The 25904-nt window shown below is 55.2% G+C and overlaps 1 protein-coding gene across 1 annotated transcript in view; it reads left to right on the forward strand.

Annotated features, from left to right (window-relative positions):
• DYNC1H1 (dynein, cytoplasmic 1, heavy chain 1) overlaps positions 1 to 25904 on the forward strand; it is a 76467-nt gene that overhangs the window by 26811 nt on the left and 23752 nt on the right. The window contains exons 8-34 of the mRNA XM_006879075.1: positions 523 to 1599; positions 2572 to 2751; positions 3648 to 3797; positions 4041 to 4187; positions 5350 to 5490; positions 7264 to 7440; positions 7539 to 7649; positions 7747 to 7866; positions 8360 to 8599; positions 10249 to 10404; positions 10510 to 10623; positions 11014 to 11124; positions 11198 to 11407; positions 12438 to 12584; positions 12795 to 12961; positions 13047 to 13220; positions 13997 to 14162; positions 14243 to 14431; positions 14521 to 14715; positions 16438 to 16720; positions 16976 to 17076; positions 17609 to 17768; positions 18444 to 18687; positions 18795 to 18978; positions 19212 to 19424; positions 20074 to 20312; positions 21569 to 21725. Of these exons, the coding sequence (XP_006879137.1) occupies positions 523 to 1599; positions 2572 to 2751; positions 3648 to 3797; positions 4041 to 4187; positions 5350 to 5490; positions 7264 to 7440; positions 7539 to 7649; positions 7747 to 7866; positions 8360 to 8599; positions 10249 to 10404; positions 10510 to 10623; positions 11014 to 11124; positions 11198 to 11407; positions 12438 to 12584; positions 12795 to 12961; positions 13047 to 13220; positions 13997 to 14162; positions 14243 to 14431; positions 14521 to 14715; positions 16438 to 16720; positions 16976 to 17076; positions 17609 to 17768; positions 18444 to 18687; positions 18795 to 18978; positions 19212 to 19424; positions 20074 to 20312; positions 21569 to 21725 (5553 nt within the window). The remainder of the gene's footprint in view (positions 1 to 522; positions 1600 to 2571; positions 2752 to 3647; positions 3798 to 4040; positions 4188 to 5349; positions 5491 to 7263; positions 7441 to 7538; positions 7650 to 7746; positions 7867 to 8359; positions 8600 to 10248; positions 10405 to 10509; positions 10624 to 11013; positions 11125 to 11197; positions 11408 to 12437; positions 12585 to 12794; positions 12962 to 13046; positions 13221 to 13996; positions 14163 to 14242; positions 14432 to 14520; positions 14716 to 16437; positions 16721 to 16975; positions 17077 to 17608; positions 17769 to 18443; positions 18688 to 18794; positions 18979 to 19211; positions 19425 to 20073; positions 20313 to 21568; positions 21726 to 25904) is intronic.

The following is a 25904-nucleotide window of genomic DNA, read 5'->3' on the forward strand; positions in this document are numbered from 1 at the left end:
AAAAAAAAGATGGGGGTTCGTGTGTCAGAATTAGTGAGACTGGCTCAGGACAGGGCAGGGTTCAGAGCTGCTGTACATTGAGCCGCTATGGGTCACAGGCGACTCAACGGCACGTAACACCAGCAAATTTTGTTTTCAGTGACAGTTTACACAGCAAAGTAGGTTCTCACTGAACAGTTTGTGTCCAAGTTGTTTGATGGCATTAATTTCACTTTTGACAATGTGTCCATCTGTGCTCCAGTGTAAGTTTAGACTAAACCTAGAGGAGGTTAAGTTCCCGAATCCAGGGTGTTTACATGTGTTTCAGCCACGTCCGGTGCCACCGCGTCCTCGGAAGTCTTAGTGCAGGGCCGCAGTCGGCTCTGTGGTGTGTGACTTGGTTTATGTGGAGGGTCTGGAGGGTGGGACGGAGAGCTGAGAACCTAGCGGGGCGTCAGGCTGTTGTGGGGACGCGTCACCCTGTGCTTCACAGCTCCCATCTCTGGTGGGTAAATGCTCTTTGTTTTGAACCTTCTCATTTAGGTCACAGCAGTTGCACAACAGAATCAAGGCGAGGTCCCCGAACCCCAGGACATGAAAGTAGCAGAAGTTCTGTTTGACGCTGCCGACGCAAACGCCATTGAGGAGGTCAACCTTGCTTACGAGAACGTCAAGGAAGTGGACGGGCTGGATGTGTCCAAAGAAGGGACCGAGGCCTGGGAGGCAGCGATGAAGCGATATGACGAGAGGATTGACCGGGTGGAGACCCGCATCACCGCCCGTCTCCGAGACCAGCTCGGCACTGCCAAGAACGCCAACGAGATGTTCCGCATCTTCTCCAGGTTCAACGCGCTGTTCGTCAGGCCCCACATCCGCGGGGCCATCCGGGAGTACCAGACCCAGCTGATCCAGCGCGTGAAGGACGACATCGGCTCCCTGCACGACAAGTTCAAGGTGCAGTACCCACAGAGCCAGGCCTGCAAGATGAGCCACGTGCGCGACCTGCCGCCCGTGTCGGGCTCTATCATCTGGGCCAAGCAGATCGACAGGCAGCTGACCGCCTACATGAAGCGTGTGGAGGACGTGCTGGGCAAAGGCTGGGAGAACCACGTGGAGGGGCAGAAGCTGAAACAGGACGGGGACAGCTTCCGCATGAAGCTCAACACCCAGGAGATCTTCGACGACTGGGCCAAGAAGGTGCAGCAGCGCAACCTGGGCGTCACGGGGCGCATCTTCACCATCGAGAGCACGCGCGTCCGAGGCCGCACCGGGAACGTCCTCAAGCTGAAGGTGAACTTTCTGCCCGAGATCATCACGCTCTCCAAAGAAGTCCGCAACCTCAAGTGGCTGGGCTTCCGCGTGCCCCTGGCCATTGTCAACAAGGCCCACCAAGCAAACCAGCTGTACCCCTTCGCCATCTCGCTGATCGAGAGCGTGCGCACGTACGAGCGCACCTGTGAGAAGGTGGAGGAGCGCAACACCATCTCGCTGCTGGTGGCGGGCCTCAAGAAGGAGGTGCAGGCGCTCATTGCCGAGGGGGTCGCCCTCCTCTGGGAGTCCTACAAGCTCGACCCCTACGTGCAGCGCCTGGCGGAGACCGTCTTCAACTTCCAGGAGAAGGTGGGTGCCCACCGGGACCTCAGGCCCCGCGGTGTGGGTGCAGCGTGTGCCCCCATGTCAGTTTTCACCCTGGGTGACTGCGGGGGGTTGAGTGGCTGGTGCTCCCCAGGGTTTCAGCAGCTGCGTTTTTGGAAGCAGGTCTCAGACCTTTCTTCTAGAGTGTCTCTGGGTGGCCTTGAACCTCCAACCTTGTAGTTGTACCCTTTGCACCACAGGGATTTTGACTTGACTACTCAAGCCAAGCTACTGCCGTCAAGTTGACTACAACTCGCAGTGGCCCTGCAGGGCAGAGTCGTTGTTCTGTGCTGTTGAGTCAGAGTTGACCCCCGCTGTCCTTCCAGCGTGTCTGTAGATCGTATGGACAGAGATTGTCCTTTGTGCCTCAGAACAGCTGTTGGTTTTGAACCGTGTCCTTTTGGGCTGAGAGTGCCACTCCTAACCACTAGGCCACCAGCACGCCAGAGTCGTGTGCTGTTGATTTGGAAATGACTCGTTGCTGCCATAGTGACATAGAGGGTTTTCAGAGGCAGTTAATCAGTCACACAGGAGGGGATTGCCCACCCGCCAGGTTTGGCATCTCCTGCAGTTAGAGGAGATGAATGATGCACAGACTCACGGGGCTGGAGTCCTTAGAGAGCTGTGGTAGTGCCCGAGCGGATACGGATGCAGCCCCACACCCAGCCGTGGAACTCTCAGCCCGGCTGCCCCAGGCCGCGATCCGCAGTCACCAGGGCATAGCTGGCCCCTGAGCAGCCCGAATGAGCAGAACCGAGCACTCACACCGGTGCCCAGGCCAGCTCTGCAGGCAGGACGCTCCCCAGAGGCTACCTCAGCAGTGGAGGAAGGGGAGAATCCTTGAGGTAACTGGGGATGAACAGCCTCTCTGAAGGCTTGCCCGCTTGTCCAGGACTTGGTGTCTGGAGGTGGAGGTGGGTGGCGCGCAGGTCCATGAAACGCTCTGCCTGCCCGTAGGTGGACGACCTGCTGATCATTGAAGAGAAGATCGACCTCGAGGTCCGCTCGCTGGAGACATGCATGTACGATCACAAGACTTTCTCCGAGATCTTGAACAGAGTCCAGAAAGCCGTGGACGACTTGAACCTGCACTCCTACTCCAACCTGCCCATCTGGGTCAACAAGCTGGACATGGAGGTAGGGCTGCGGCTGGCGAGGTGTGTGGCTGGAACAAGGTGCACGCTGTCTGTGGGTTTGGTAGATTGTCACTGAGAAGCAACGGGCTCGTCCCCTCCAGAAGCCCCACCACATCAGGGACACTGGGTGGTGGTGCCAACAGCTCTGCCTCCAATCTGAGGCCTGGCAGCGGGGAGCTGTGTGTGGGGCCCATGTCCTTTGTGTTCTTAGTATTTGGCAACTTGCTGTGTGCCCTTCCCGTTTGTCTCACCCCTGAGGTGGCTGACCTTCTCCCCAGCCTCCCAGGCTTCCTTCTCCGCCAGCTTAGCAGTAAAGCACTTCTTGTAGAGGTGCAGTGGTCCCAGCTAGGTCTCGGGGTGTGAGTATTGACCTGGGCCGTGGTCTCTGGATGGAGGCCTCTGAGGCTCAGGGGGTGTATGTGGGTGTACATTTGAACTGTGCTCACCGTCACTATGGACTTTCAGCTGACGGGTTTCTGTGTCTCGTTGTTGTGCGTGGGGTCGAGTGAGTCGGGACCAACTCACCAGCATCTTACAGCAGCGACAGGCCTGAGAGCAGTGCAGGGAGCAAAGGGCCGTCTCTCAGGAAGGGGACGGTTTAGGAGGTGGGTTAGCCTTGGACAGACTGGAGGTGGCCAGCTCCTCTGCTGTTTGTGGCTCACTGCCTATTCTCCTACTGTCCTCTTCCAAGTGGGTAAATTGGGGTGCAGCACACAATGAACAGAGGAAGATGAACAGAGTGTTCTGCTGTCTTGAACCCCTCACTTCTGCACAGCTTCCCCAGGGTGGGGGTGTAGTGCTCAGATTCCTGCAGATACCTTGTTTATTGATAGACTCCTCAGATTTGCAAGCTCATGTTTACAAGAAACACCGCTTTCTACCACTTTTCTCCTTTAGATTGAGCGAATACTGGGTGTTCGCCTACAAGCTGGCCTAAGAGCTTGGACCCAGGTCCTTCTTGGACACGCAGAGGATAAAGCAGAGGTCGACATGGATACGGATGCTCCGCAAGTCAGTCACAAACCTGGCGGAGAGCCCAAGATCAAAGTGAGTGTTTCTGAGGGTCTGTCAGTCTGCTGGGGCCTCCTGTGCACCTGTTAAGTCCTGCCCCGAGGCCCTGAGGGACCCGCAGGGCCCACCCTGGGCTTCCACAGCCCTTGGGGCCGTCGCTGGGACCATGTATAGGAGCAGAGTGACCACCTCCACGGTCCCTCCTGCAGCTGCTGCAGTAAAGTAGAGGATCAGGTATCAGCCACATGATGGCTAAGTGAACCCGCCTTTCACCTACAGAACGTTGTCCACGAGCTGAGAATAACCAATCAGGTCATCTATTTGAACCCCCCCATTGAAGAGTGCAGATACAAACTGTATCAGGAGATGTTCGCCTGGAAGATGGTCGTCCTGTCTCTGCCCAGGATCCAGAGTCAGCGGTACCAGGTGAGCCGCCAGGTCCCAGCCCGGGCCTCGTCACACACGCCTTATGTGTCTTTTCCGACTGTGGACTCACAGCTGGGGTGCACTAGCCAGAGCCCCGTGCAGCCCGACCTTCCCCAGCTAGTTCCAGGGCGTCCAGGCTCTGCTCTCGGTGGTCTCGATTCCCCCGTGGGCTCGGGGAATCTCAAGTCCTGCTGCTTTTCCCTTTGATTCCACTTTCTGTTATGGGAATCTTCACACGTGCTCAGGAGGAAAGAGGATCTGTGAGCATGGCCTCCCAGCTTCTCTTACCCATGTATGGCAGGTTTGATTCTGGGTTTGCTCCAGGGTTATTTTTTAGCATATCTTAGTGGTAGGCTGATGGCCGAGTGAACTGTGGTAGAGGGCAGTGAGAAGGGCAAACGGTCAACAGGATTAACACAATGACAGCGGGCTCGGGGTCGTAAGGGTGTGTGGTCCATGCGTGCTGGACAGCGTGGAGGTCTGTAGCACTGGACAGGGCATCGTAAGGGTGCGAGATCATGCACGCCAGGCAGCGTGGTGGTCTGAAGCATAGAACATCAACGAGACCACAGTGAAACGAAGCCCCAGGCACCTTTGCACCTGGACTTGTGTCCTCTGCTCAGAACGCCTCCTGGTGGATGTTTGGTGGCTCACTCCCTGCTCCCGCCCTGCCCTCCTTACTTAAGCCCCTGCCTGCACGCCCACTCCAGGCCCCCAGCCCCCTGCCCAGCCTTTCCCCACAGCACTTGTCACCAGTTTCCTCCTTTATGACCTCTCAGGAGTTCGTCTGAGCGCTGTCTTCTGTTTATCACACCTGGCACACTAAGGCAGTCACATAGAATGAATCGCCCAGGTTGATAGAAACATCTGGTCTCACTTGACGCTCCGTTACAGTAGATCACATCCTCAGCTCTTCCCTCCTCAAGCGACGAGGCCACGATGTTGGCCTGCTGCTTTCAAGGGCCACACCCTCTGCCCCCTGAGTTGAAATGACCTGAAAGACTTGATGATGCGAGAAACTGCATCCACTAACCTCAGCCTCAGAGCATACTTTCACCACAAGCTACAAAGTCCAGTTCGATGAGGGCCAAGGTCCTTGTAGCTGAGTGAGGATGACCCGGCTGACCATGGACTCAGATTCACTGTGCCTTTGGCTGCCTAGGTGGGTGTCCACTACGAGCTGACCGAGGAGGAGAAGTTCTACCGGAACGCTCTGACGCGGATGCCTGACGGCCCCGTGGCCCTGGAGGAGTCATACTCCGCGGTGATGGGCATTGTGACTGAGGTCGAGCAGTACGTCAAGGTGAGCTGCCTGTCCTGCCCAGGGGTGCTGTGCTGGTCACAGATGCGGGGTCACTCCTGCTGTAATAGACACGGCTGAGTAGAGAAGTCACACCGGGCCCCAGCTTGGAGGACAGGGCTTTGGGGACATGAGCTGTCACTTTGGAGACCAGTACATTTTTTTCCCACACAATTTAATGTCTTAGTTGATAAAAGTGCTCTGGTGACGTCATAGTGGGACATTGTGCATGAGACTCAGTGCGGTGCCTCTGGCAGGATGAATCTACCAGTGAGTCGTGGGAGAAAGACAGACAGCCTCCTCTATGCAGTTTAGAACCTGGAGGAAACCCACCAGAGGCTCGACCACAGTGCAAGAGAGAAACTAAGAATGGAAGGGGACAAATAATCATCTGTTCCTTCAGCTCCAAATTCCCAAGAAGCAGTACAATGCTTTTTTGAGCTACAGTATCTTATTTTTTCCATTGTATGAGGTCTAGAGGTCATAGAACAGTTTCCATCTCCACTACCTTCATGTTTACAATTAAGTGAAATTGGTGATGTTGTCGTACTGTTCAAGCGTCCGCATTAACTTCGGGATTGCAGTTTCTTGACACTAGGTCCACCAGAGCTCCCTCAGCATTAACTCTCAAGACCAGGAGATTTTTTTTTTTTTTTTCTATAATTATATTTTATTAATTTTCATAAACATTTACAGAGATTTTGGGCTTCCACTCATTCATTGTTGCACTATTCTCTCTACCCTCCTCCCAGTTTGTTCTTGTCCAAATGCCACAGTGCTTGTCAAAGCCAGTTCTGATTAATCTTCTTTGTCAGTGTATCCTTTGCCATTCCCTATCACTCCTCCCTGAGAGAGACTTCACCCTGAGTCATAAGGAAAAGGGGACGGCGTATTCTCTTAGCTACTTCCTGCTGAAAAGGGACGCTGTGGGTTTCAGGGTGAAGATCTTCTTTCACTACTCTAAAGGGCCCCTTTGGCAGTAGGAAACACATAGACTATTATGGAGATTGATTTTGGAATTCAGATGCACTCTTATTGATTGTGCTTGGCCGTACATGTTCATATCTTTGAAAATGTATCATGGGGGTGTTGCAACCTAGAAGACACAAATTTGACTAACAAGTTATAAGTACATGAGTCCAAAAATTATGGAAAAGTAAAAGAAAAGATTCTTTCATTGTTTTACAAACCCTCCCCCAGGTCCCCTCCACCATGCAGCCCTCGCTCTAGTCTCCTGTGATGACAGAAATACCCAGTTACATCTCTCTTTTAGACGGTTCTCTCCCTCCTCTGCTTCAGTGCAGTATACATTATTGAACCCATCTTACTCAGTGTCTCCCTAACCCCAAGGACAGTCCCATTCTACAACAGTGGCATCATGTAATATTTGTCCTTTTGTGACTGGGATAAGGACCAGGAGATTTTGTTTTGTAAAAATTCCGAGAATCTGTGGTGAGACTTTGCAGAGTCTAATGGTGACAGAAGGAAGCCCTGGTGGCGCAGTGGTTACAGGAGTGACTGCTGACCAAGCACTTGTCAGTTCACGCCTGCACGCCGCTGGCCAGGGACAGCTCGGCTTCCCCAAAGGTCATGGCCTCGGAACCCCACGGGACAGTTCCACTCTGCCCACAGGCTTGCTAGGACTCAGAGTTGACTGGCGGGCAGTGGGACAGTGACTCAGGTGCCGGGGTCGTTGTGCAGGAAGCTGAGCACAGCGTGTGCTGACGCTCCGTGTGACGACCACTAACTCGGGCTCACCTGGACCCTTCACGGCAGGTGTGGCTCCAGTATCAGTGTCTGTGGGACATGCAAGCTGAGAACATCTACAACAGGCTCGGGGAGGACCTGAACAAGTGGCAGGCGCTCTTGGTCCAGATAAGGAAGGCCAGAGGGACATTTGACAACGCAGAAACCAAAAAGGAATTTGGACCGGTAGTTATCGATTATGGCAAGGTGAGTGCTGCGGCCTCGTCGGGTGTCGGCCGTGCAGGCAGCTGTCCTCTGACAGCTATCAAGGGACCAATGAGGTGCCTTCCCTCCCCACCGTGCAGGTCCAGTCCAAGGTGAACCTCAAATACGACTCTTGGCACAAGGAGGTTCTCAGCAAGTTCGGACAGATGCTGGGCTCCAACATGACTGAGTTCCATTCCCAGATCTCCAAGGTGCGGAGGGTGGGCGGGCGGGCGCGTCAGTCCAGGGGTCGGCTGGTGAACCCTGCCAGCATGCCGACCTGTGTGCTGACCACCGCACTCTATACAGTCCCGTCAAGAGCTGGAGCAGCACTCGGTGGACACAGCCAGCACCTCAGACGCGGTGACCTTCATCACCTACGTGCAGTCTCTGAAGCGAAAGATCAAGCAGTTTGAGAAGCAAGTCGAGGTGAGCGCTATGAGAACGGGAAGTCCCGACTCCTGACCCTCGTCGGGTTTGTGGTCTCTCACTCCCTGGGGAACCTGTGAAGCAGGAAGGGCCGACCGCCTGCTTGTTGGACGTGTAGGTGTGTGGCCTCGCCGTAGCTCTGCAGGTGATCTGCAGGCACAGTGAGGTCTGAGGACACTGCTCCCCAGCTGTTGAGGTCTCGCCTCAGTGGTTGAACTTGAGGCCAACACGCTTGTGTGTCTGGTGCACAATTGGAGCAGGGAGGACGCACAGCCTGGAAGGCTTCGGCCCCTCATAAGGCCATGCTGGTGCAGCCCAGGCGTAACTGGACTGGCCGTGGCCCACTCTTGACTCACTGCCCTCTGAGCCCAGGAATCCTGGGGACAGTAGATGCGTGACTCTTGTGCGTCCATCGTGTGTGATCCCCCGTGGGGACCGGATCCCCCTCCCTGTAGCTTTCAGAGAGACGAGTGGCCTGTGTCTTCCACTGCAGCTCTACCGCAACGGTCAGCGCCTGCTGGAGAAGCAGCGCTTCCAGTTCCCGCCCTCCTGGCTCTACATCGACAACATCGAGGGCGAGTGGGGGGCCTTCAATGACATCATGAGGCGGAAGGACTCGGCCATCCAGCAGCAGGTGGCCAACCTGCAGATGAAGATCGTGCAGGAGGACCGGGCCGTGGAGAGCCGCACCATTGACCTGCTGGCCGACTGGGAGAAGACCAAGCCCGTGACAGTGAGTCTCGCCCGCTGGGCACCCCCGGCACCACCTGCTGTTCACGGCAGAACTCTCTGGGTGGGCGAGCTTTCCAGGCGTGACGGCCTTTCCTTTTTGTTAATGAAATATGGTTAGTGCTGCGGGGAGTAAACGTGGAAAGAGAGGAGCTAGGAAAATCCAGCCCTCTTCTTACAGACCCTCTTAGAGTGGCAATCATTTAAGTCTAGGAATCCTTAAAGAGTGTTTGACTTAAATTAAGGTGCCCCAGATGTAGGGTTATGAGCTCTCCGCTGTGAACCAAAAGGTTGGCAGTTCAGACCTCCCGGACACTCTCCTGGTGATGAGAGTTTCCCTAAAGGTTTTGACACCTGTTGGGGACAGCTCTTCTCTGTCCTGCAGTGTTCCGACGAGCCAGAATCAACAGCCTAGATTTACTCAGAGCTTATGTTACGTTATAAACTTGGTGAAGATTATTTGAAAATTAGACTTCACTTTCCCAGGGCTGCTGCTAACCTCAGTGTCTCGGGACGCAGGTCCTGTTGTAATTGCCACACCTTTCCTCCGTTCCGAGTTGTAGTTGTCAGACCCACCACACCCGGGTCTCCTCGTTTGTTCTCGTGTTGTCGAGCACTGTGTGTTCCAGCACGGCCCTGCGTGGTGGTGAGACCTGTGGACTGAAGCACAGGCACCCCGCCAGGTGGGGACTCAGGCCCTGACAGGAGAGACCGGCGATGCTGAAGGAGGAGGCTGGGTGGAGCCCGGTGGTGCAGCCAGGAGGCGCTGGGGAAGGGCGGGTTTGCTGTTGGTTGGAGCCGTGTCAGGGAAGGTGGCACTGAAGGCCTGCGGGAGGAGCAGGTTCAGGCAGGAGCAGAGGAACTCAGGCAGGTGAGCTTGATGTCTCGGGTGGCACTCTCCACTCTCCTTCAGTGCACATGCCTACAGCGTTAGACAAGACCCTCACCATGGTCACCGTCCACCTGGACCTCTGGTTTGGAGGTGGGAGCTTCCACAACAGACCAGGGCATAGACAGGGTTGCCCACACTTCCTGCCCGGTGCTCTGTCTGGACCTGACCACAGCCGTGCTGCCTGGCTGTCTCAGCTTCTCTGTGGTGACACTCCTGCTTCTTGGTCCTGTACTGCCAGGTCCCTGTGGCTGGCTCCAGGGAGTGTGTAGTCTGTCACAGTCGTAGGAAGGTTCACATTGTCACGTGTGAGGGCTCTTATCGTTGTATCTTGGTGCCCATCTGGTAGAATCCTGACTTTTGTACAGTTGCTCTTGAAAGTGAATGGCCGTGGAAAGGGAAGGTGGCAGCAGTGTGTTGAAGTGGAGGCCATTCCTGTGAGTGCCGGCCTCGGGCTCCCATTCTCCGCTGAATGACCAGTGACTTGGGTGTGCTGCTCACTCGGTGTGGTTGGGGCTCCTGGTCCCTCTCGTCTGGCCCAGGTCCATCCACCTCTTCCCCCACCTCCAAGGCTAGCGGCCCAGGTGGAAGGAGAGGCGCCCTTTGTCGAGTGTAGACCTTCAGTGAGCGCAGCGGTCACAGGCTGGATAGGTCATGGGTGTGTGTAGATGTGTTTGGGGATTCACCGTCTCCTGCCACCGTTTTAAAGCGTCCTGTTCACCTCTGAGACTGGGCGCTACAGTCTCTGTTCTGCCTCCTTTCAGGGCAACCTGCGGCCGGAAGAGGCACTGCAAGCCCTCACCATCTACGAAGGGAAGTTCGGCCGGCTGAAGGACGATAGGGAGAAGTGCGCCAAGGCCAAGGAGGCGCTGGAGCTGACGGACACAGGGCTGCTGAGCGGCAGTGAGGAGCGAGTGCAGGTGCGAGCGAGACCCCGGCTCTTAGCTCCCCTGTCTCCACGTCCGCTCCGGGTTCTGAGGGGACTGTGACCCCGACGTGTGACTGCCTGTGCTTCCTGATCACAGGTGGCCCTGGAGGAGTTGCAGGACCTCAAAGGAGTGTGGTCAGAACTTTCTAAGGTCTGGGAGCAAATTGATCAGATGAAGGAGCAGCCCTGGGTCTCCGTGCAGCCCCGGAAGGTACGCATGGTGTGGGCCCCGGCTAGGATATGACATGCTTGTCTAACATGTACAGGCTCAGAGGTATGTGTGGTGGGAGCCCCGGGTCATGTATGACACTTGTGTTGTATGTACAGGCTCAGAGGTGTGTGTGGTGTGAGCCCAGGCTTGTGTATAATGCGCTTGTGTAACACGCAGGCTGTTGTGTTAACTAAGAGCTGTAGATTTAGTTGCCTTAGAAACTTACCAGACTAGGAACCGCGTCTTGAGTCCACACGGTCTCAGGCAGCATCTCGCACGTGACTTACATTAGTTTTCCAGAACTGTGTGAACGTCGTTGTAAAACCCCTTCTCAGACTGTATCCCCGGTTGGAGGAGGCTTTACTGACTGGCGTCTTGGGTCTCTGACAGCTCCGGCAGAACCTCGACGGGCTCCTGAACCAGCTGAAGAACTTCCCCGCGCGGCTCCGGCAGTACGCGTCCTATGAGTTTGTGCAGCGGCTTCTGAAGGGCTACATGAAGGTTGGTGGCGCTGTGGGTGTGGCGGGGGTCGTCCACTCGGAGCATTCGCGTCCTGATGGCACACCCTCCCCAGATCAACATGCTGGTGATCGAGCTCAAGTCCGAGGCCCTCAAAGACCGCCACTGGAAGCAGCTGATGAAGCGGCTGCACGTCACCTGGGTGGTCTCTGAGCTCACGCTCGGCCAGATTTGGGACGTGGACTTGCAGAAGAACGAAGCCATTGTCAAGGACGTGCTGCTTGTGGCCCAGGGGGAGATGGCGCTGGAGGAGTTTCTGAAACAGGTACGTACGTACTAGCCCGGACCCCTCCTCACATGTCCTGTGTGGCCGTTATGTGGGTGTGAGCTGTGGAAACGAGGCCAGTGGCTTACGGTGGGAAGTCGCTGAGGTGCACAGTTACAGGTGGGGCCTGGACTCTGCACGAGCTCCCTTCCCAGCTGGGCCTTTAAGGATTTCTCAGGGTTTCAGCCTGACTCTTTCAGTCATGACTGAGGAGCATCAGTGGAACAGACTCAGTTATTTAAAGTTATGAGGGAGCTCTGGTGGCTTAGTGTCAAGAAGCTGTGCTGCAATCCCAGAGGTATGCAGTTCGAATCCACCAGATGCTCTGCTGGAGAAGGAGGGGCAATCTCCTCCTGGGCCAGTCGAATTTGATTCAGCGGTAAAAACAACAAACAAAGATAGGAAAAATCTATAAGCCAGAGTCGGAAAAATTCCCAGGTAAAGCCTCACCAGAAACCTCATCTCCCTCTTAACAGAAGAAGCGTGGCAAACCGGCTCACCAGCACCCAACCTCTTGCATCATTTGAATTCCCCACATAGTCTGATGCAGCACTAACCCCTCAGAGATGGCAGCCAACCGTTATGGGATGTGTTATCCTCCGTGGGCCCATTCTCCGTGTCAGCCTCTGGAAAGAGCTCACTACATCTCCTCCAGTCTCCCTTTCCAGGGCTCTGACCCCTAGCTTTTCTCATTTTAGGACCAGGTCCTGTCTGCCAAATTGTTCCTGGTTTGCTTTGTCAGCCATGACAGGCTAGTAGCAGTGTCTATAGGTTGGGTGTTCGTATCCCAGGGCTTACCTGTGCTGAGAAAAACCCTTTAAATCAAAGTTTTCTCCAGGACAGAACTCCATGTTTTGACCTCTTAATCACTGAGCCTCATCAAAAAGCATTCTCAATCAAGGCTTCCTCCAGGACAGGACTCTGTCTGGTCCTCATAAGATGAGGCCTTGTCACCTGTGGTTCTTTTTTGTGCTGGTCAGTCTTGGCCCCGTGTGGCAGCCCTGTATTGACTAGCTGCGTTTCTGCTCAGATACGAGAAGTCTGGAATACTTACGAGTTAGACCTGGTCAACTATCAGAACAAGTGTCGCCTGATCCGGGGCTGGGACGACCTCTTCAACAAAGTCAAGGAGCACATCAACAGCGTCTCCGCTATGAAGCTCTCGCCCTACTACAAGGTACCAGCGGGGACCCCCTCCTGCCTGGCCGGGACTCGCCAGTCTCTTGGGGCCTTGGGGACCTCAGGGCTGGCAGGAACTGGGTGCCTGTATTTCGGAATGTGAGCCACGTCACATGACGGCCATCCTGATCTGCGGTGTTTGAGTACAGCCTGGCCGCTCTGCGGGTGGGGAGTTGACAGCAGCCCCGCCTCCCCGTGTGCCCACTAGGTCTTCGAAGAGGATGCCCTCAGCTGGGAGGATAAACTGAATCGGATCATGGCCCTCTTTGACGTGTGGATTGATGTCCAGAGGCGCTGGGTGTACCTGGAGGGCATCTTCACGGGCAGTGCAGACATCAAGCACCTGCTTCCGGTGGAAACCCAGCGATTCCAGAGGTACAGGCCTTCTAAGCTGGAGGCTCGGGGCAGCTGGGAACCGCTCTGTAGCAGGAGGTGACGCGGGGTGTCCTTGGATTCGCAGCATCAGCACCGAGTTCCTGGCTCTGATGAAAAAGGTCTCCAAGTCCCCCCTGGTGATGGATGTTCTGAACATCCAGGGGGTCCAGCGCTCTCTGGAAAGGCTGGCGGACCTGCTAGGAAAGATCCAGAAGGCGCTGGGAGAGTACCTGGAGCGTGAGCGGTCCTCTTTCCCCAGGTGAGACCATCTCGACGGGCACCACTGAGGTGAACTCCTTCCGGTAGTCCTCCCCTCGCTGTCCTCCCCCCTCCCACTGGGGACCCATCTCCTTCCAGGATCCCGTTAGCCAGAATCCTTGCCCTCTGCACTGATCTGCAGAGCACCAGCGATCCCTCACTACCTGCCTCACTCCCTCATGGACAGTGTGCATCCCTGAAGTGTTGTGATTCTCCTCAAAGTGGCCCCTAGTCTTTTATGAAGAGCTTTGCTTAGTGTGAATTGTACAAGTTTGTTTTGGGGTTTATGTATTATTTTTTTAAAAAGCCTCCACTCAGTAGGATGATGTTGTGTGCTGTGGAGTCACTTGCAATTCATAACGACCCTATGAACTGTAGCCCTGAACCCTGCCCTATCCTGTGCCAACTTCACTGTCTCTGACACACCCATCCTCATTACCCCATCGCTGAATCTATCTCATCGATGGTCTTCCCCTCTTACTCTGTCCCTTTACCCTTTCCCTCTCCAAGGACTAGTCCCTCCTTGCACCATGCCCAGAGTATGTCGCACGGAGCCTCAGAACCCTTGCCCCCAAGGATAGGGGAGGAAGAGGAAGCACGAGGCAGGGATGAAAGGTGGGAGGAGAAGGAACAGAAGATGCGGTCTGACTTCAGGCTGCTGGCCGTCCACCTCCATTCACAACCTCTTTCCTTTGCGTAGTTCAAATACTGTGCTTGGTCCTCCTTCTCTGTACAGATTAGAATATTTTAGCAACTTAAATCCCCTTTTAATTTCAGGTTCTACTTTGTGGGTGATGAAGATCTGCTCGAGATCATTGGCAACAGCAAGAACGTGGCCAAGTTACAGAAGCACTTCAAGAAGATGTTTGCCGGCGTGTCGAGCATCATCCTGAACGAAGACAACTCCGTGGTCCTGGGCATCTCGTCCCGCGAAGGAGAGGAGGTAGCCGGGGCTGTCTGTGCCTCCGCGGGTGCCGCTCAGGGGTTCCCACCCCCTAACTTGGCGAACGGCTTCTGTTTCAGGTTATGTTTAAGACCCCCGTGTCAATTACTGAGCACCCCAAAATCAACGAGTGGCTCACGCTGGTGGAGAAGGAAATGAGAGTCACTCTGGCCAAGCTCCTAGCCGAGTCTGTCACGGAGGTGGAGATTTTTGGTAAAGCCACTTCAATTGACCCCAATACCTACATCACCTGGATCGACAAGTATCAGGTAAGGGGTGGTGGGCGTGGGGCAGGTTGGGGCGAGGGCACAGGCCAGGCTCTGGAGTAATCCCTCTGGACCCTGCTCGTGTCCCTCAGGCCCAGCTGGTGGTTCTGTCAGCCCAGATCGCCTGGTCTGAAAACGTGGAATCGGCTCTGAGCAGTGTGGGCGGCGGGGGTGACGCAGCTCCCCTGCACTCCGTGCTCAGCAACGTGGAAGTGACACTCAACGTGCTGGCCGACTCCGTGCTGATGGAGCAGCCCCCGCTGCGCAGGCGGAAGCTGGAGCACCTGGTGAGTCCACACCCCTCCTCCTGCCTCCGGCCCAGAGGCCACAAGAACCCGTCTTGAAACATGGAGGGGCATCTCACACTGTCCTCCGTTGAAAGTGGTGTTGATGGGATACAGGAGCTCCGAGACTGGCCTGCAGACAGTCACAGTCTTGACCACAGGCTGTCCTCTTGCCATCATTCCCCTCCCCGCTCAGCGCTGGGACAGCTGAGAGCTAGGACAGCTGACCACCGGGCTGCATGACCTGCGTGCAGGGGGCACAGCCTCTGGCAGGGTCTGCCCCTCAGGCTTTATGCCGGTTGCTGAGCTTGCTGTTTTGTTACCTCTTGTCATTTTCTTGTTTTGTTTTTTAATACCTTTTTTTCATCGTTGGAACATTTTCTTTCCCCTCAACCTGCCCCGCAGTGCATCCCTTGTTCCAGATTATTCTCACAAGTTTAATGTGTTATATATTTCTCTCGAATCTATGTTCATTATCAATCTACTTTTCCCCATTCTCTCCCCTATTCCTCTATATCTGTACTATTTTATAACAGTGGTGTTGTGCAGTATTTGTCCTTTGTGATTGAAATCTTCCACTCAGCATGGTGTTCTCCATGTTCCCTTTGATCTGTAACGTTTACTATATCATTGTTTTCCAGCTCTCCGTAATAACCCGTTGTGTGAATGTACCATAGTTTTTCTATCCATTCATTAACACTTGGGTTGCTTCCATCTCTTTGTGATTGTAAATAATGCGGCAGTAAACCTGAGTGCATCAGTTGCTGCATTTTAAAAATGGTTGATTTTGGAGCTTTTTGAATCACCAGAATAAAGAAGCATCGAACTGCAAAAAAAAAAAAAAGGTTGATTTTGTTTTTGCTGCAGCTCTGTTGGTCTGCAATTCTGTTGCATCGGAAGTGGTGTCTGTTAACAATGACTTTTACTTTGGAATACTTTCCGAAAGTCCTTGCTGCCAGATGTAGGAATTCTGTTAAGTCCAACACATTATCTTTGACTCCCAAGACTATGCTGTCTGACTTTAGTTATGACCAACGTTCTGTTTATTTGAAACATACATTTCAAAACGTTTCACCTGCATTCACGTGAGCGTTTCAGTGATGCCGATTACGTTCTTTATCTTTACCGCCATTAACACTATTCTTTTCAAAAATATTCTCCAACCATTAACACAAACGGAGTGCCCGCCAAAGAACTCCCTGAAACTCCCTGTTTTTCCCCCACACCCCCACCCTGCCAGCCGTAGGTACACTGGCTTTTGGCGATTTGCTTATCTTGTTTATGTGAGACCGTACAGTCTGCGTGATCTGCCGCTGACTTCTCTCACTTGGCATTATGTCTTGGAGGCGAGCCTGTGTTGCAGCAAGCACGCGTTTCTCTATGGCTGAGTAGTTGTCCACAGTTTGCACTGCTCTGTCCATCATGGGTGGGTGGGCATCTGGGTGGTCTTCCCCTTCCCGGCTGTCGGGAAAAGTGCTGCCGGGCAGGCTGGTGTGTGCAGGTGTCCGTTGACGATCCTGCTTTCACGTCTCGTGTGTGCGTCCCAGCACTGAGAGCGCCGAGCTGTCTCCTGTGGTGGCTGCAGCATCTCCGTGCCCAGCAGCAGGCGATGAGGGAGGGTTCCAGGTTCTCCACGTTTGTTTGCTGCTGCTGTTCAAATGAGGGTGGGTGACCTCTCGCTGTGGTTTCCATGCCTAACCTTTTCAAGTATCCATTTCTCTTCAGATTACGGAATTGGTCCACCAGAGAGATGTTACCAGGTCCTTGCTCAAAAGCAAGATCGACAACGCCAAGTCCTTCGAGTGGCTCAGCCAGATGCGCTTCTACTTTGACCCCAAGCAGACGGACGTGTTACAGCAGTTGTCCATTCAGATGGCAAATGCCAAGTTCAACTATGGCTTCGAGTACCTGGGCGTCCAGGACAAGCTGGTCCAGACGCCACTCACAGACCGCTGCTACCTGACCATGACGCAGGCCTTGGAGGCCAGGCTGGGGGGCTCCCCCTTCGGTGAGTGAGTCCACCACAGGCCCTGCCCGACAGAAGCCCCGCCCCGCCTGACAAAGGTCACAGGCCACAGACTCTCTTGTGGATGATTTGAATGTGATTCTTAATGACCTGGCTAAATACTGTGGCATAGTTTGAAATCTTTTACTTGTTTATGTTTTTATGTTTAGAACGTTTTATGTTTTACAACTGTCTTAAGGATTAGCTCAGTGAAGCAGTGGACTGCAATCCTCAGTTACTTTTCTTCAATAAAAATAGGCCCTGCTGGCACTGGGAAAACGGAGTCCGTCAAAGCGCTTGGCCATCAGCTCGGGCGGTTTGTCTTGGTTTTCAACTGTGACGAGACCTTCGATTTCCAGGTGAGGGCCTTCAGGGCAGCCGCCCCAAGTGTCATGGGCTGGGAGGGTCAGTGAGGAGTTGTCAGATGGTTGCCTCAGCCTAGTGTGACTTCTCTGCCCCCGAGACCTTGGGGCTGTTGGGTTTGGGCTGTGAGGAGACCTCACATTCCTGCTTTTAGAGTTCAGTCATCCTTGTGACAGGTCGTTTCCACAAGAGCAGATGCCCTTGTCTGGGGGTGCCCAATGCCAGCATAACTCTAAAACGTGGTCCTCTTGGGTCTGGTGGGCTTGGGGGAGAAGAGGTGTGGGGGCAGCTGGGCAGTGGTGTCCATTGTTCCCGCGCTCACAAACTGTGTGAACTGTGCCCTTCCGGGTATCCTTCTCCCTGAGTTCTGCTGCTATTTCCTGGGCTAAGGCATCACTCCTTTGTAAAGACTCAGCGTCGTGGGTTCCGAGGTGGGATGAGGTTGGACGATGACTGGAGCCAGGACCTGGACTTGCAAAGCTGAGGCCCAGATTCCACAGCACCTGCCGTCCTCTCCTCCCCTTTCAGGCCATGGGCCGGATCTTCGTGGGGCTTTGCCAGGTGGGCGCCTGGGGCTGCTTTGACGAGTTCAACCGCTTGGAGGAGCGCATGCTCTCAGCCGTGTCGCAGCAGGTGCAGTGCATCCAGGAGGCACTGCGGGAACACTCCAATCCCAACTACGACAAGAGTAAGGGTCCTGCTGGTTGACCAGCTCGGTCAGACAGAACAGGTGGAGACCTGGGTGGGCTGCATCGGCTCTTCAGAGGCCTCACTGCAGGCAGCAGCACACAGCTCCTGTGTCCCAGAACAGCCGGGGACCAAGGCAGTCTTCTCACAGTGTACTCCCTCACAGCGGGCTCTGAACCCCTGAGGACTTGCTCCGTCCTTGAGACAAAGCTCTGTGCTCCTTGATGCCATGCTCCACCTTTGGCATTTGCCACAGAACAAGTTTTCCAAGCTGGGTGCCCCCTCTCCTTCCTGTGTCCCCTAAGTACATAGTGGGAGGATTTAGTGTTTAGTGCAGGAAAAGTTGATTCTTTGTATTAAGGCCCTCGGTTTGTTACAACACTGATGGAGTTTTGTTTCTGTAACTGGCCTGTGACCTAATTGCTGACAGGCAGCAGTCGAAGGTTCTGTCGTGTGAGATAGACAGTAGCTGCCCTGGCTTTTGGGGTGCCCGTTCAGATCACGTGTACCTGGCATGGCTCTGCAGGCTTCCGGTGGGCAGTGAGGCCTCTGAAAGGCCAGACAGACCCTGGCTTCAACACTGGGGTGCAAGGCCAGTGCAGACACGGGTGTGTTGGGGTCACTTAGCGTGGTGTTGTAAATGCTGGGAGTCTTACTGCCGTCGTCCCGTTTGTAGCTTCTGCCCCCATCACGTGTGAGTTGCTGAACAAGCAGGTGAAGGTGAGCCCGGACATGGCCATTTTCATCACCATGAACCCCGGCTACGCGGGCAGGTCCAACCTCCCGGACAACCTCAAGAAGCTGTTCCGGAGCCTCGCCATGACCAAGCCGGACCGGCAGCTGATCGCCCAGGTCATGCTGTACTCCCAGGGCTTCCGCACCGCCGAGGTGCTGGCCAATAAGATCGTGCCCTTCTTCAAGTGAGTGCCCGCTGTGTGGCTCCCGGCGGTGGCCGGGGAACCGTGGCGCTGGACGCTGGCGGGGCCTGACGCGTACGTCTTCTGAGGAAACGTCCTTTCTCCTCTAGGCTGTGTGATGAGCAGCTGTCTTCCCAAAGCCATTACGACTTCGGCCTCCGGGCTCTGAAGAGCGTGCTGGTGAGCGCCGGCAACGTGAAGAGGGAGAGAATCCAGAAAATCAAGAGGGAGAAGGAAGAACGCGGCGAGGTGGTCGATGAAGGAGAGATTGCCGAGAACCTGCCTGAACAGGAGGTCGGTGCCCGGCCCCTCGAGCCCTTAGCTCTAGTGCGTGGTCCATGTCCTCCTGTTGGATTTCTGTCACCACTCGATGGCGTGGACTCCGTTCTTTGTTGCCTGTCCTGTCTAACTGTGACGTGGGGGGCGTGAGGCGTGGATTGATGTTCTAGACGTGACACCTGTGTCCTGCCTCATCCCGTCCTGGGTAAGCCCCTCTGGAGCCTCAGGCCTCTTCCTCCGCCTCCTAGATCCTGATCCAGAGCGTGTGTGAGACGATGGTGCCGAAGCTGGTGGCCGAGGACATCCCGCTGCTCTTCAGCCTCCTGTCGGACGTGTTCCCCGGAGTCCAGTACCACCGTGGGGAGATGACCGCCCTGCGAGAGGAGCTCAAGAAGGTGTGCCAGGAGATGTACCTGACCTACGGCGACGGCGAGGAGGTCGGCGGCATGTGGGTGGAAAAGGTAACGCGGTGGTGCTGTCCTCACGGGTGTGCTGGCACAGGCGGTCACTCGTTGGTGCCACTGACCAGCACAGAGACTGGGCGTGGTGGAGCTCGTCCGGGAAGGCTCGTGGTCGCTCCAAGATCTGTGAGGAGGGGCCTCCGCTTTGATCTAGAGGCGCCCAAACTTGCCTGGTGCAGATGATTGTCAGAATGTGAGGGACAGGAGTGGGCTCAGGCGGGAGTGGGGCCATCTCCCTACAAGCACTGAGCCAGCCCATCCCAGTGACATCTCCATAGGCGTAAGCCTGCTGGTGGGGATGCGTGTGTGTCTGCTCGGTGTCTATTCTCTGAGCTTTAGCGTATTGCTTAATGAGCTATATGCTGAGCCTGAGACAGAAGACTATGGGGTTATGTAAACAGCTTAACCTGTTTCTTGGGTTTTTTCCCTTGGAGAGCATTGAGCACCTCTCTTTTTGAGGCAGTCTGGTGGGCCTCTGGTGCTCCCAGACTTCCTGAATGGCTCCTAGCACACAGTTAAAAGGCTCTGAAGTCCTTTTCCAGCTGCAGGTCCATGTCCTCACCTGCAGGAGCCCACAGTGCACAGTCTCCTGCGTGGGTTTGAGTGTGACATGGCCCTGTGTGGTAGCCCCCTGGCTCATGTGCCACAGGTGCTCCAGCTCTATCAGATCACCCAGATCAATCACGGACTCATGATGGTGGGGCCATCAGGCAGCGGGAAGAGCATGGCCTGGCGAGTGCTGCTGAAGGCTCTGGAGCGACTGGAGGGGGTGGAAGGTGTGGCCCACATCATTGACCCCAAGGCCATCAGCAAAGACCACCTCTACGGAACGCTGGACCCCAACACCAGGGAGTGGACCGACGGGCTGTTCACACATGTTCTGAGAAAGTAAGTTCACGGCAACCTGTGGCTTGGTCCAGTAGCTGCTGGGGCTGGCAAATGTGTGCAGGTCAGCAAGAGTAGGGACTGACAGGTGTCCTGGCCAACAGGTGTGCAGATGAGCAGGTTTATGCACTGACAGGTGTGCGGGTCAGCAGGTGGGAGGACTGACAGGCGTGCGGGTCAGCAGGTGGGAGGACTGACAGGTGTACAGGTCAGCAGCTGTGAGGATTGACAGGCGTGCGGGTCAGCAGCTGTGAGGACTGACAGGCGTGCGGGTCAGCAGGTGCGAGGACTGACAGGTGTGCGGGTCAGGTGTGAGGACTGACAGGTGTGCAGGTCAGCAGCTGTGAGGACTGACAGGCGTGCGGGTCAGCAGGTGTGAGGACTGACAGGTGTGCGGGTCAGCAGGTGTGACTGAGGACTGACGGGTGTGTGGGTCAGCAGGTGTGAGGACTGGCAGGTGTGCGGGTCAGCAGGTGTGAGGACTGACAGGTGTGAGGACTGGTAGGTGTGTGGGTCAGCAGGTGTGAGGACTGACAGGTGTGAGGACTGGCAGGTGTGTGGGTCAGCAGGTGTGAGGACTGGCAGGTGTGCGGGTCAGCAGGTGTGAGGACTGGCAGGTGTGCGGGTCAGCAGGTGTGAGGACTGACAGGCGTGCGGGTCAGCGAGGTTTGTGGCAGCCACAAGCTGGACTCTTGGTGCCGTTTTCCAGCAGCACGTGGAAAATCCCATCTCAGTCATTCTCACAGCATTTCACGCTTTTCCGCGTCTTTGCATTCTTGATAGACTGCCAGGACACTGAGCTGTTGGCGTTAGTCATTTAGGCTGGTCACTCTCCATTTCTGAGGCCATGAATCTTACGGAAGGAGGTGGCCCATCTTTCCCTCACAGAATGTGGATTCAGACCACCTTCCTGGTTGGCAACCTCTCTCACAGTGCACTGTGTGGTCAGAGCTCTTGGATGGACCGGAGCATGGTGTGAGCATAGTGATCGTGGACACGCCTCACTCACAGTGCACTGTGTGGTCAGACCTCCTGGGTGGACCAGAGCACGGTGTGAGCGTAGCGATCGTTTACACCGAGAAGCCGTAGGAGTCCCCAAGCCTCGCTCTGCAGCCCGGCTCTGCGTGTTGCTGCAGCGTGGGGTTGTACCTGCAGTGTCTCTGGGATGTGCTTGGGCATTGCTTGTCCACCCAGAGAGCCCCCGAACCGCCCAGGAATGATGCTGTTAACCTGAGGGTCTTGGCTCGCTTCCCCACCAGGATCATTGACAACGTGCGGGGTGAGCTGCAGAAGCGCCAATGGATTGTCTTCGATGGCGATGTGGACCCGGAGTGGGTGGAGAACCTGAACTCTGTGCTGGACGACAACAAGCTCCTGACCCTGCCCAACGGAGAGCGTCTCAGCCTGCCCCCCAACGTAAGTCGTGCGAGGACCCTGGGGACCGGCACTCGGACTCTCGGGAAGCTGGCCGCAGTGTGAACAGAAATAGCAGCAGCTGGTCAGTGCGTGCTGATTCTCATTGCTGGGGCTGGGGGGACGCGTGTGAGTGGATCTGTGAGTAACTCCCTCCTTGGAGGGCACGCTGTCATTTCCACTGACCCTGCAAGCTCTGGTCTCAGTGTGTCTCTTAACTGTCTGTCATGATGAAGGTGAGAGTTTACAGAGTGAACGGGTTTCTGATCTCCAGTTGGTGCACGTCCTTTCTGTGGCTTTGACTGTAACAGCACTCTTCCCCCGGCTCCCTGTGATTCTTGTTTCCACTCGTCCTGCTCTCCTGGCCCTTCCTCCTCTGAGCTTTATCACACGGTGACTGCTGCCCTGGGAGCTGCTGCAGGCGGTGGTGCAGTGTGTACCTTCCTGGGGGTGTTGTTCCTGAGGAGGCCTGAGGAGCTCTGGTGCCTTAGCGCATGCTGCTAATAAAAGGTTTAGTGGTCTGAATCCACTTGGCTGCTTTGTAGGAGAAAGATGAAATGTTTCCTGCAGTAAAGTTTTCAGATGTGTCTAGGGAGAAAGGTCTGGAGCACCCCGAGAGCCCTCCCTTCTCAGGCCCCCAGCTTGGGGTGCCTGCCTTTTCCTTGGGATCCCTGACTGGCAGGAGGTGGAGATGAAGGGCCAGGAGGCCTGCCTGGGCTTCCATGGTGCCTCAGGGAGGCTGCAAATTGGACCAGGTGCTGAGTTCTGGGGCATTCCAGTGTGCCCCCTACTGTACGAGTTCTGTGGAGGCATGGCATACTGTGGGCCTCAGGTTGACCTGCAGCAGCTGTCCTAAGATAGCCCTGAGATTCCTCATCCAGGGAGCAGGGGGGCTGAGGTGGAGAGCAGCTCGGAGGGGGCCTCCCCCGAGCCTGGCACTGCCCCCCACGGCTATAAAGATGGACGAGGAGAAGCCGGATGAAAAGGAGTCGAGGACGTCAACACTCATCGGAGACCTGGAGCAGTTTGCCAAATGCTTAAAGCTGAAGAAGGTCACCCTACGGTGTGCCCAAGCTCAGGAAGGGCTCACTCTGGGAGCTCTCTTCGGGAAGGTTCTTCCCCAAACAACCACCTGTCACTTGGAGGCTCTGCAGCTCAGTGTCAAGAACATGTGGAAGCTGCTGCCCCTGCTGCAGAAGTAGGTGGTGGAGGCAGACGGCTGAGAAAACCTCCAGGAGATACGCAATACGGAGACCCTCCTGCGGCAGGCCCAAGGAGGAAGAGAGCAGGCATTGAGACCAGAGTGAGAGGCAGCCCGGAGAGTCTCGTCCTGCTGCCCCGAGCCCATCCTGCACCAGGCCAACCACGTAACCACATCGCCCAGGGGCTTGGCTTGAGGCGGACGTGGTCCGAGTGTGAAGACCCAGCATCAGAAGGCAGTCGATCTGGTGGTGACTGCTCCCAGCGAGAGGATCTTGAGCCTGCTGGCTCTCCTTCTCCTCCGGCACTGGGGCCCCACTTTGGTACCCCAGGCTGTGGAGGCCCTCACGTGACTGCTTTGTACTCCCCGATCCCTTTCCCTGAGGCCAAGCCTTCCTCGCTCTCCAGGACTGTCCCGTGAGCTCTCCCATGCATTCCAGCTGAAATCCTGCCCTTCCAGGAGTGGGTGGCAGAAGAAAGGGGAGAACCGGGAAATAGTCCTGGGATTGGAACTAGGGCTTTTGGTTTACGTTCCTCATTCACTTAGGAAGGAAGAAATTGGGGCTAGAGATTTGGGGTAACTGTTCTAGAAAAGGTACAATTCAGTGATGCTCTTGATAATCAATCCTCACTCACCTCATCTTAAATCAAATACTTGGGGCCCAGTTAAAAAAAGATGGTAAAGCTTCGCCTCACATCCTCGGGCATCTTGTTAGGAGTTATTCCTTGGAGAAGGGAACTGACGCTTGGAGGGTCAGCAGAAGTAGGGAAGACCCTCAGCCAGGTGGATTGACACGGTGACTGCAGCCGTGGGCACTGGTGTGTCAGGCAGTGTGAGGACGGCGGACAGGACAGGGTTCAGCTCTGTTGTTCATAAGGTTGCTGTGGGTTATACTTGACTCGATGGCACCTAACAACCACCATAAAGATAGAAACCTGATGGAGGGATGGTACTGATTGGTTTATTGGCGAGTTTATTGTTTGAAAGTTGAGTCATGACACAGGTAGGATTTCTTGACTTATTCTGTTGTGTATACCATTGACTTGGGCTGGAATCCAGGTTGGAAGTCTGGAGCAGCTGATTCTACAGAGGTTTGTTTTCTGGTTCTGGTCAGCATTAGGGTGGGATGTTTATTTGCCATTGGGTGTGAGTTGATTTTATTAAGCCTCCTATTTAAAAAGGCATTTGGGCCCTCTGGCCTGTGGCCCTCAGACCTAGTTTTAATTGTTTTGGGTCAAACATTCTTCTAAGTGGTATAGCCCTGGTCTGTCCATTTGCTGTACAGAGGTAATTTGTGGTTGCTGTGATGCTGAACACTGTGACACTGATGTGTCAAATGTCATAATGGTCACCCCATGGTGGACAGTGTTAGGTGGAGCTCCCTGATTAAAACAGGTTTGGAAGCAGGAGTGGCATCCACTTCCAAAGTATCTTGTCTCCGGCAACCCTGTGAACGTGGAGAAACAATGAAAGTTATACAAGTGTTTAGGTCTTTGGTTCATAGGATCGCTATGAGTTATTTATGACTCAGTGGCACTTAACAACAACATTGGCATGCTGTGTTTGGTTCCATGATACTGCTGGTTCCCACAGAGTCAGTTCCGAGCCCCAGAAGCCCTATATTAACAGAGTCCCTCTGTCCTTGAGGGTGGTCCTGGCTGTGATTTTTATCATAATGAATTTCCAGGTCTTGTAAAACCACTGGTTGAGTTTGAACCACCAGCCTTCTGGTTAGCAACCTCGTGCTTAGCTGTACGTCTAGGAAGTGGCAGACAAGGGATGTGGAGATGGGAGTTGATGAGGCTATAACTTGAGAAACGGGCGTTGTGACCTGTGCCTCTCACACGTGACTGTGAGCAATCCTGTGTGGACTTGCATTTGAGCTTCTGTGTGAGGTTTCTGGAGAGCCAGCAGGTGCCCAACGCCGCCTCGGAGGCTGGAACATGGCAGTGGACACACTGGACGGAACCCTTGTCAGGGAGACGAGCAGGGTGTGTCATGAGGGGAGTGAGGAGCGGTCAGTGGGAGGTGGGCAGCAGGCTCTGCTGAGGTGGGGTGCGCGCCAAAGGGATTGACCCTGCAGGAGTACAGGTCACCAGGGGCTGTGGACCTGTATGGGCCAGGCTCTCAGTGAGGGGAGGAACTGGGGACAAGAGAGGGACTGGGTCTGCCTGCACCCAGGGCCACCATGGTGAGTGGGTTAGATGAGTGCGTGCTCTGGGAAGGGGTTAGTGTGATCTGACTTGTCTGAGGTGCCCCCTTGTGCTGTGGGCAGGGCAGTAGAGTGGGGCGACCCTGGAGCCGGGATGGCCCTGGTGCAGGAACACTCGCAGTAGCCCCAGCACCAGTGGGGTGATGGGCTAGGGACACACGGGCTAACCCCAGTACCAGTGGGGTGATGGGCTGGGGACACCTCCAGTAGCCCCAGTACTGGCGGGGTGACGGGCTGGACAGGTGCCCGAGGTGCAGGTGCTAAGAAGTGGCTGGATTCTGGATCCAGTGTGAAGGTGGAGGCTTTGTAGTGGACTGGAAGTGGGTGAGAGGCTGAAAGTGGGGAGTCAGGGTGACACCCACCATGAACTGTGGTCAAGAAGGATCATGCTCGGTGGCCATCACCACAGCACGAGCAAGGCTGGTACTTGGTGCCCATCAGAAAGTATGTTCATTTGGCTTCGGGGTTCCTGTGTTCCAGCAGGTTCTTTGCGTAGCCAGCTGTCCAGTAGGTTTTGAGTGTGAGAGAGCTTGGTGTCCTTGGTCGGAACTAGCCCTCCTGCCCTGAGCCACAGCCCCTCAACAAGCCCCCCGCATTGCCCGTCCGCTGGGCTACTGTGAGGACCGAGCACCTTCAGTAGCACCTGCCGTGTCATCACAGTCCGGTCTGTGGCCTGCTACCTGCAGTGGATGAGGCAACTCGAACTCCACCCCAGGTCTTCTGATGGGAGAGGGGTTGTCTGACCCACTCCTGTCCTCACCCCTCCGTC

This window comes from Elephantulus edwardii, unplaced genomic scaffold, assembly GCF_000299155.1.
Source record: "Elephantulus edwardii isolate Elephantulus edwardi_28Jun2011 unplaced genomic scaffold, EleEdw1.0 scaffold00002, whole genome shotgun sequence".
Taxonomy (NCBI): domain Eukaryota; kingdom Metazoa; phylum Chordata; class Mammalia; order Macroscelidea; family Macroscelididae; genus Elephantulus; species Elephantulus edwardii.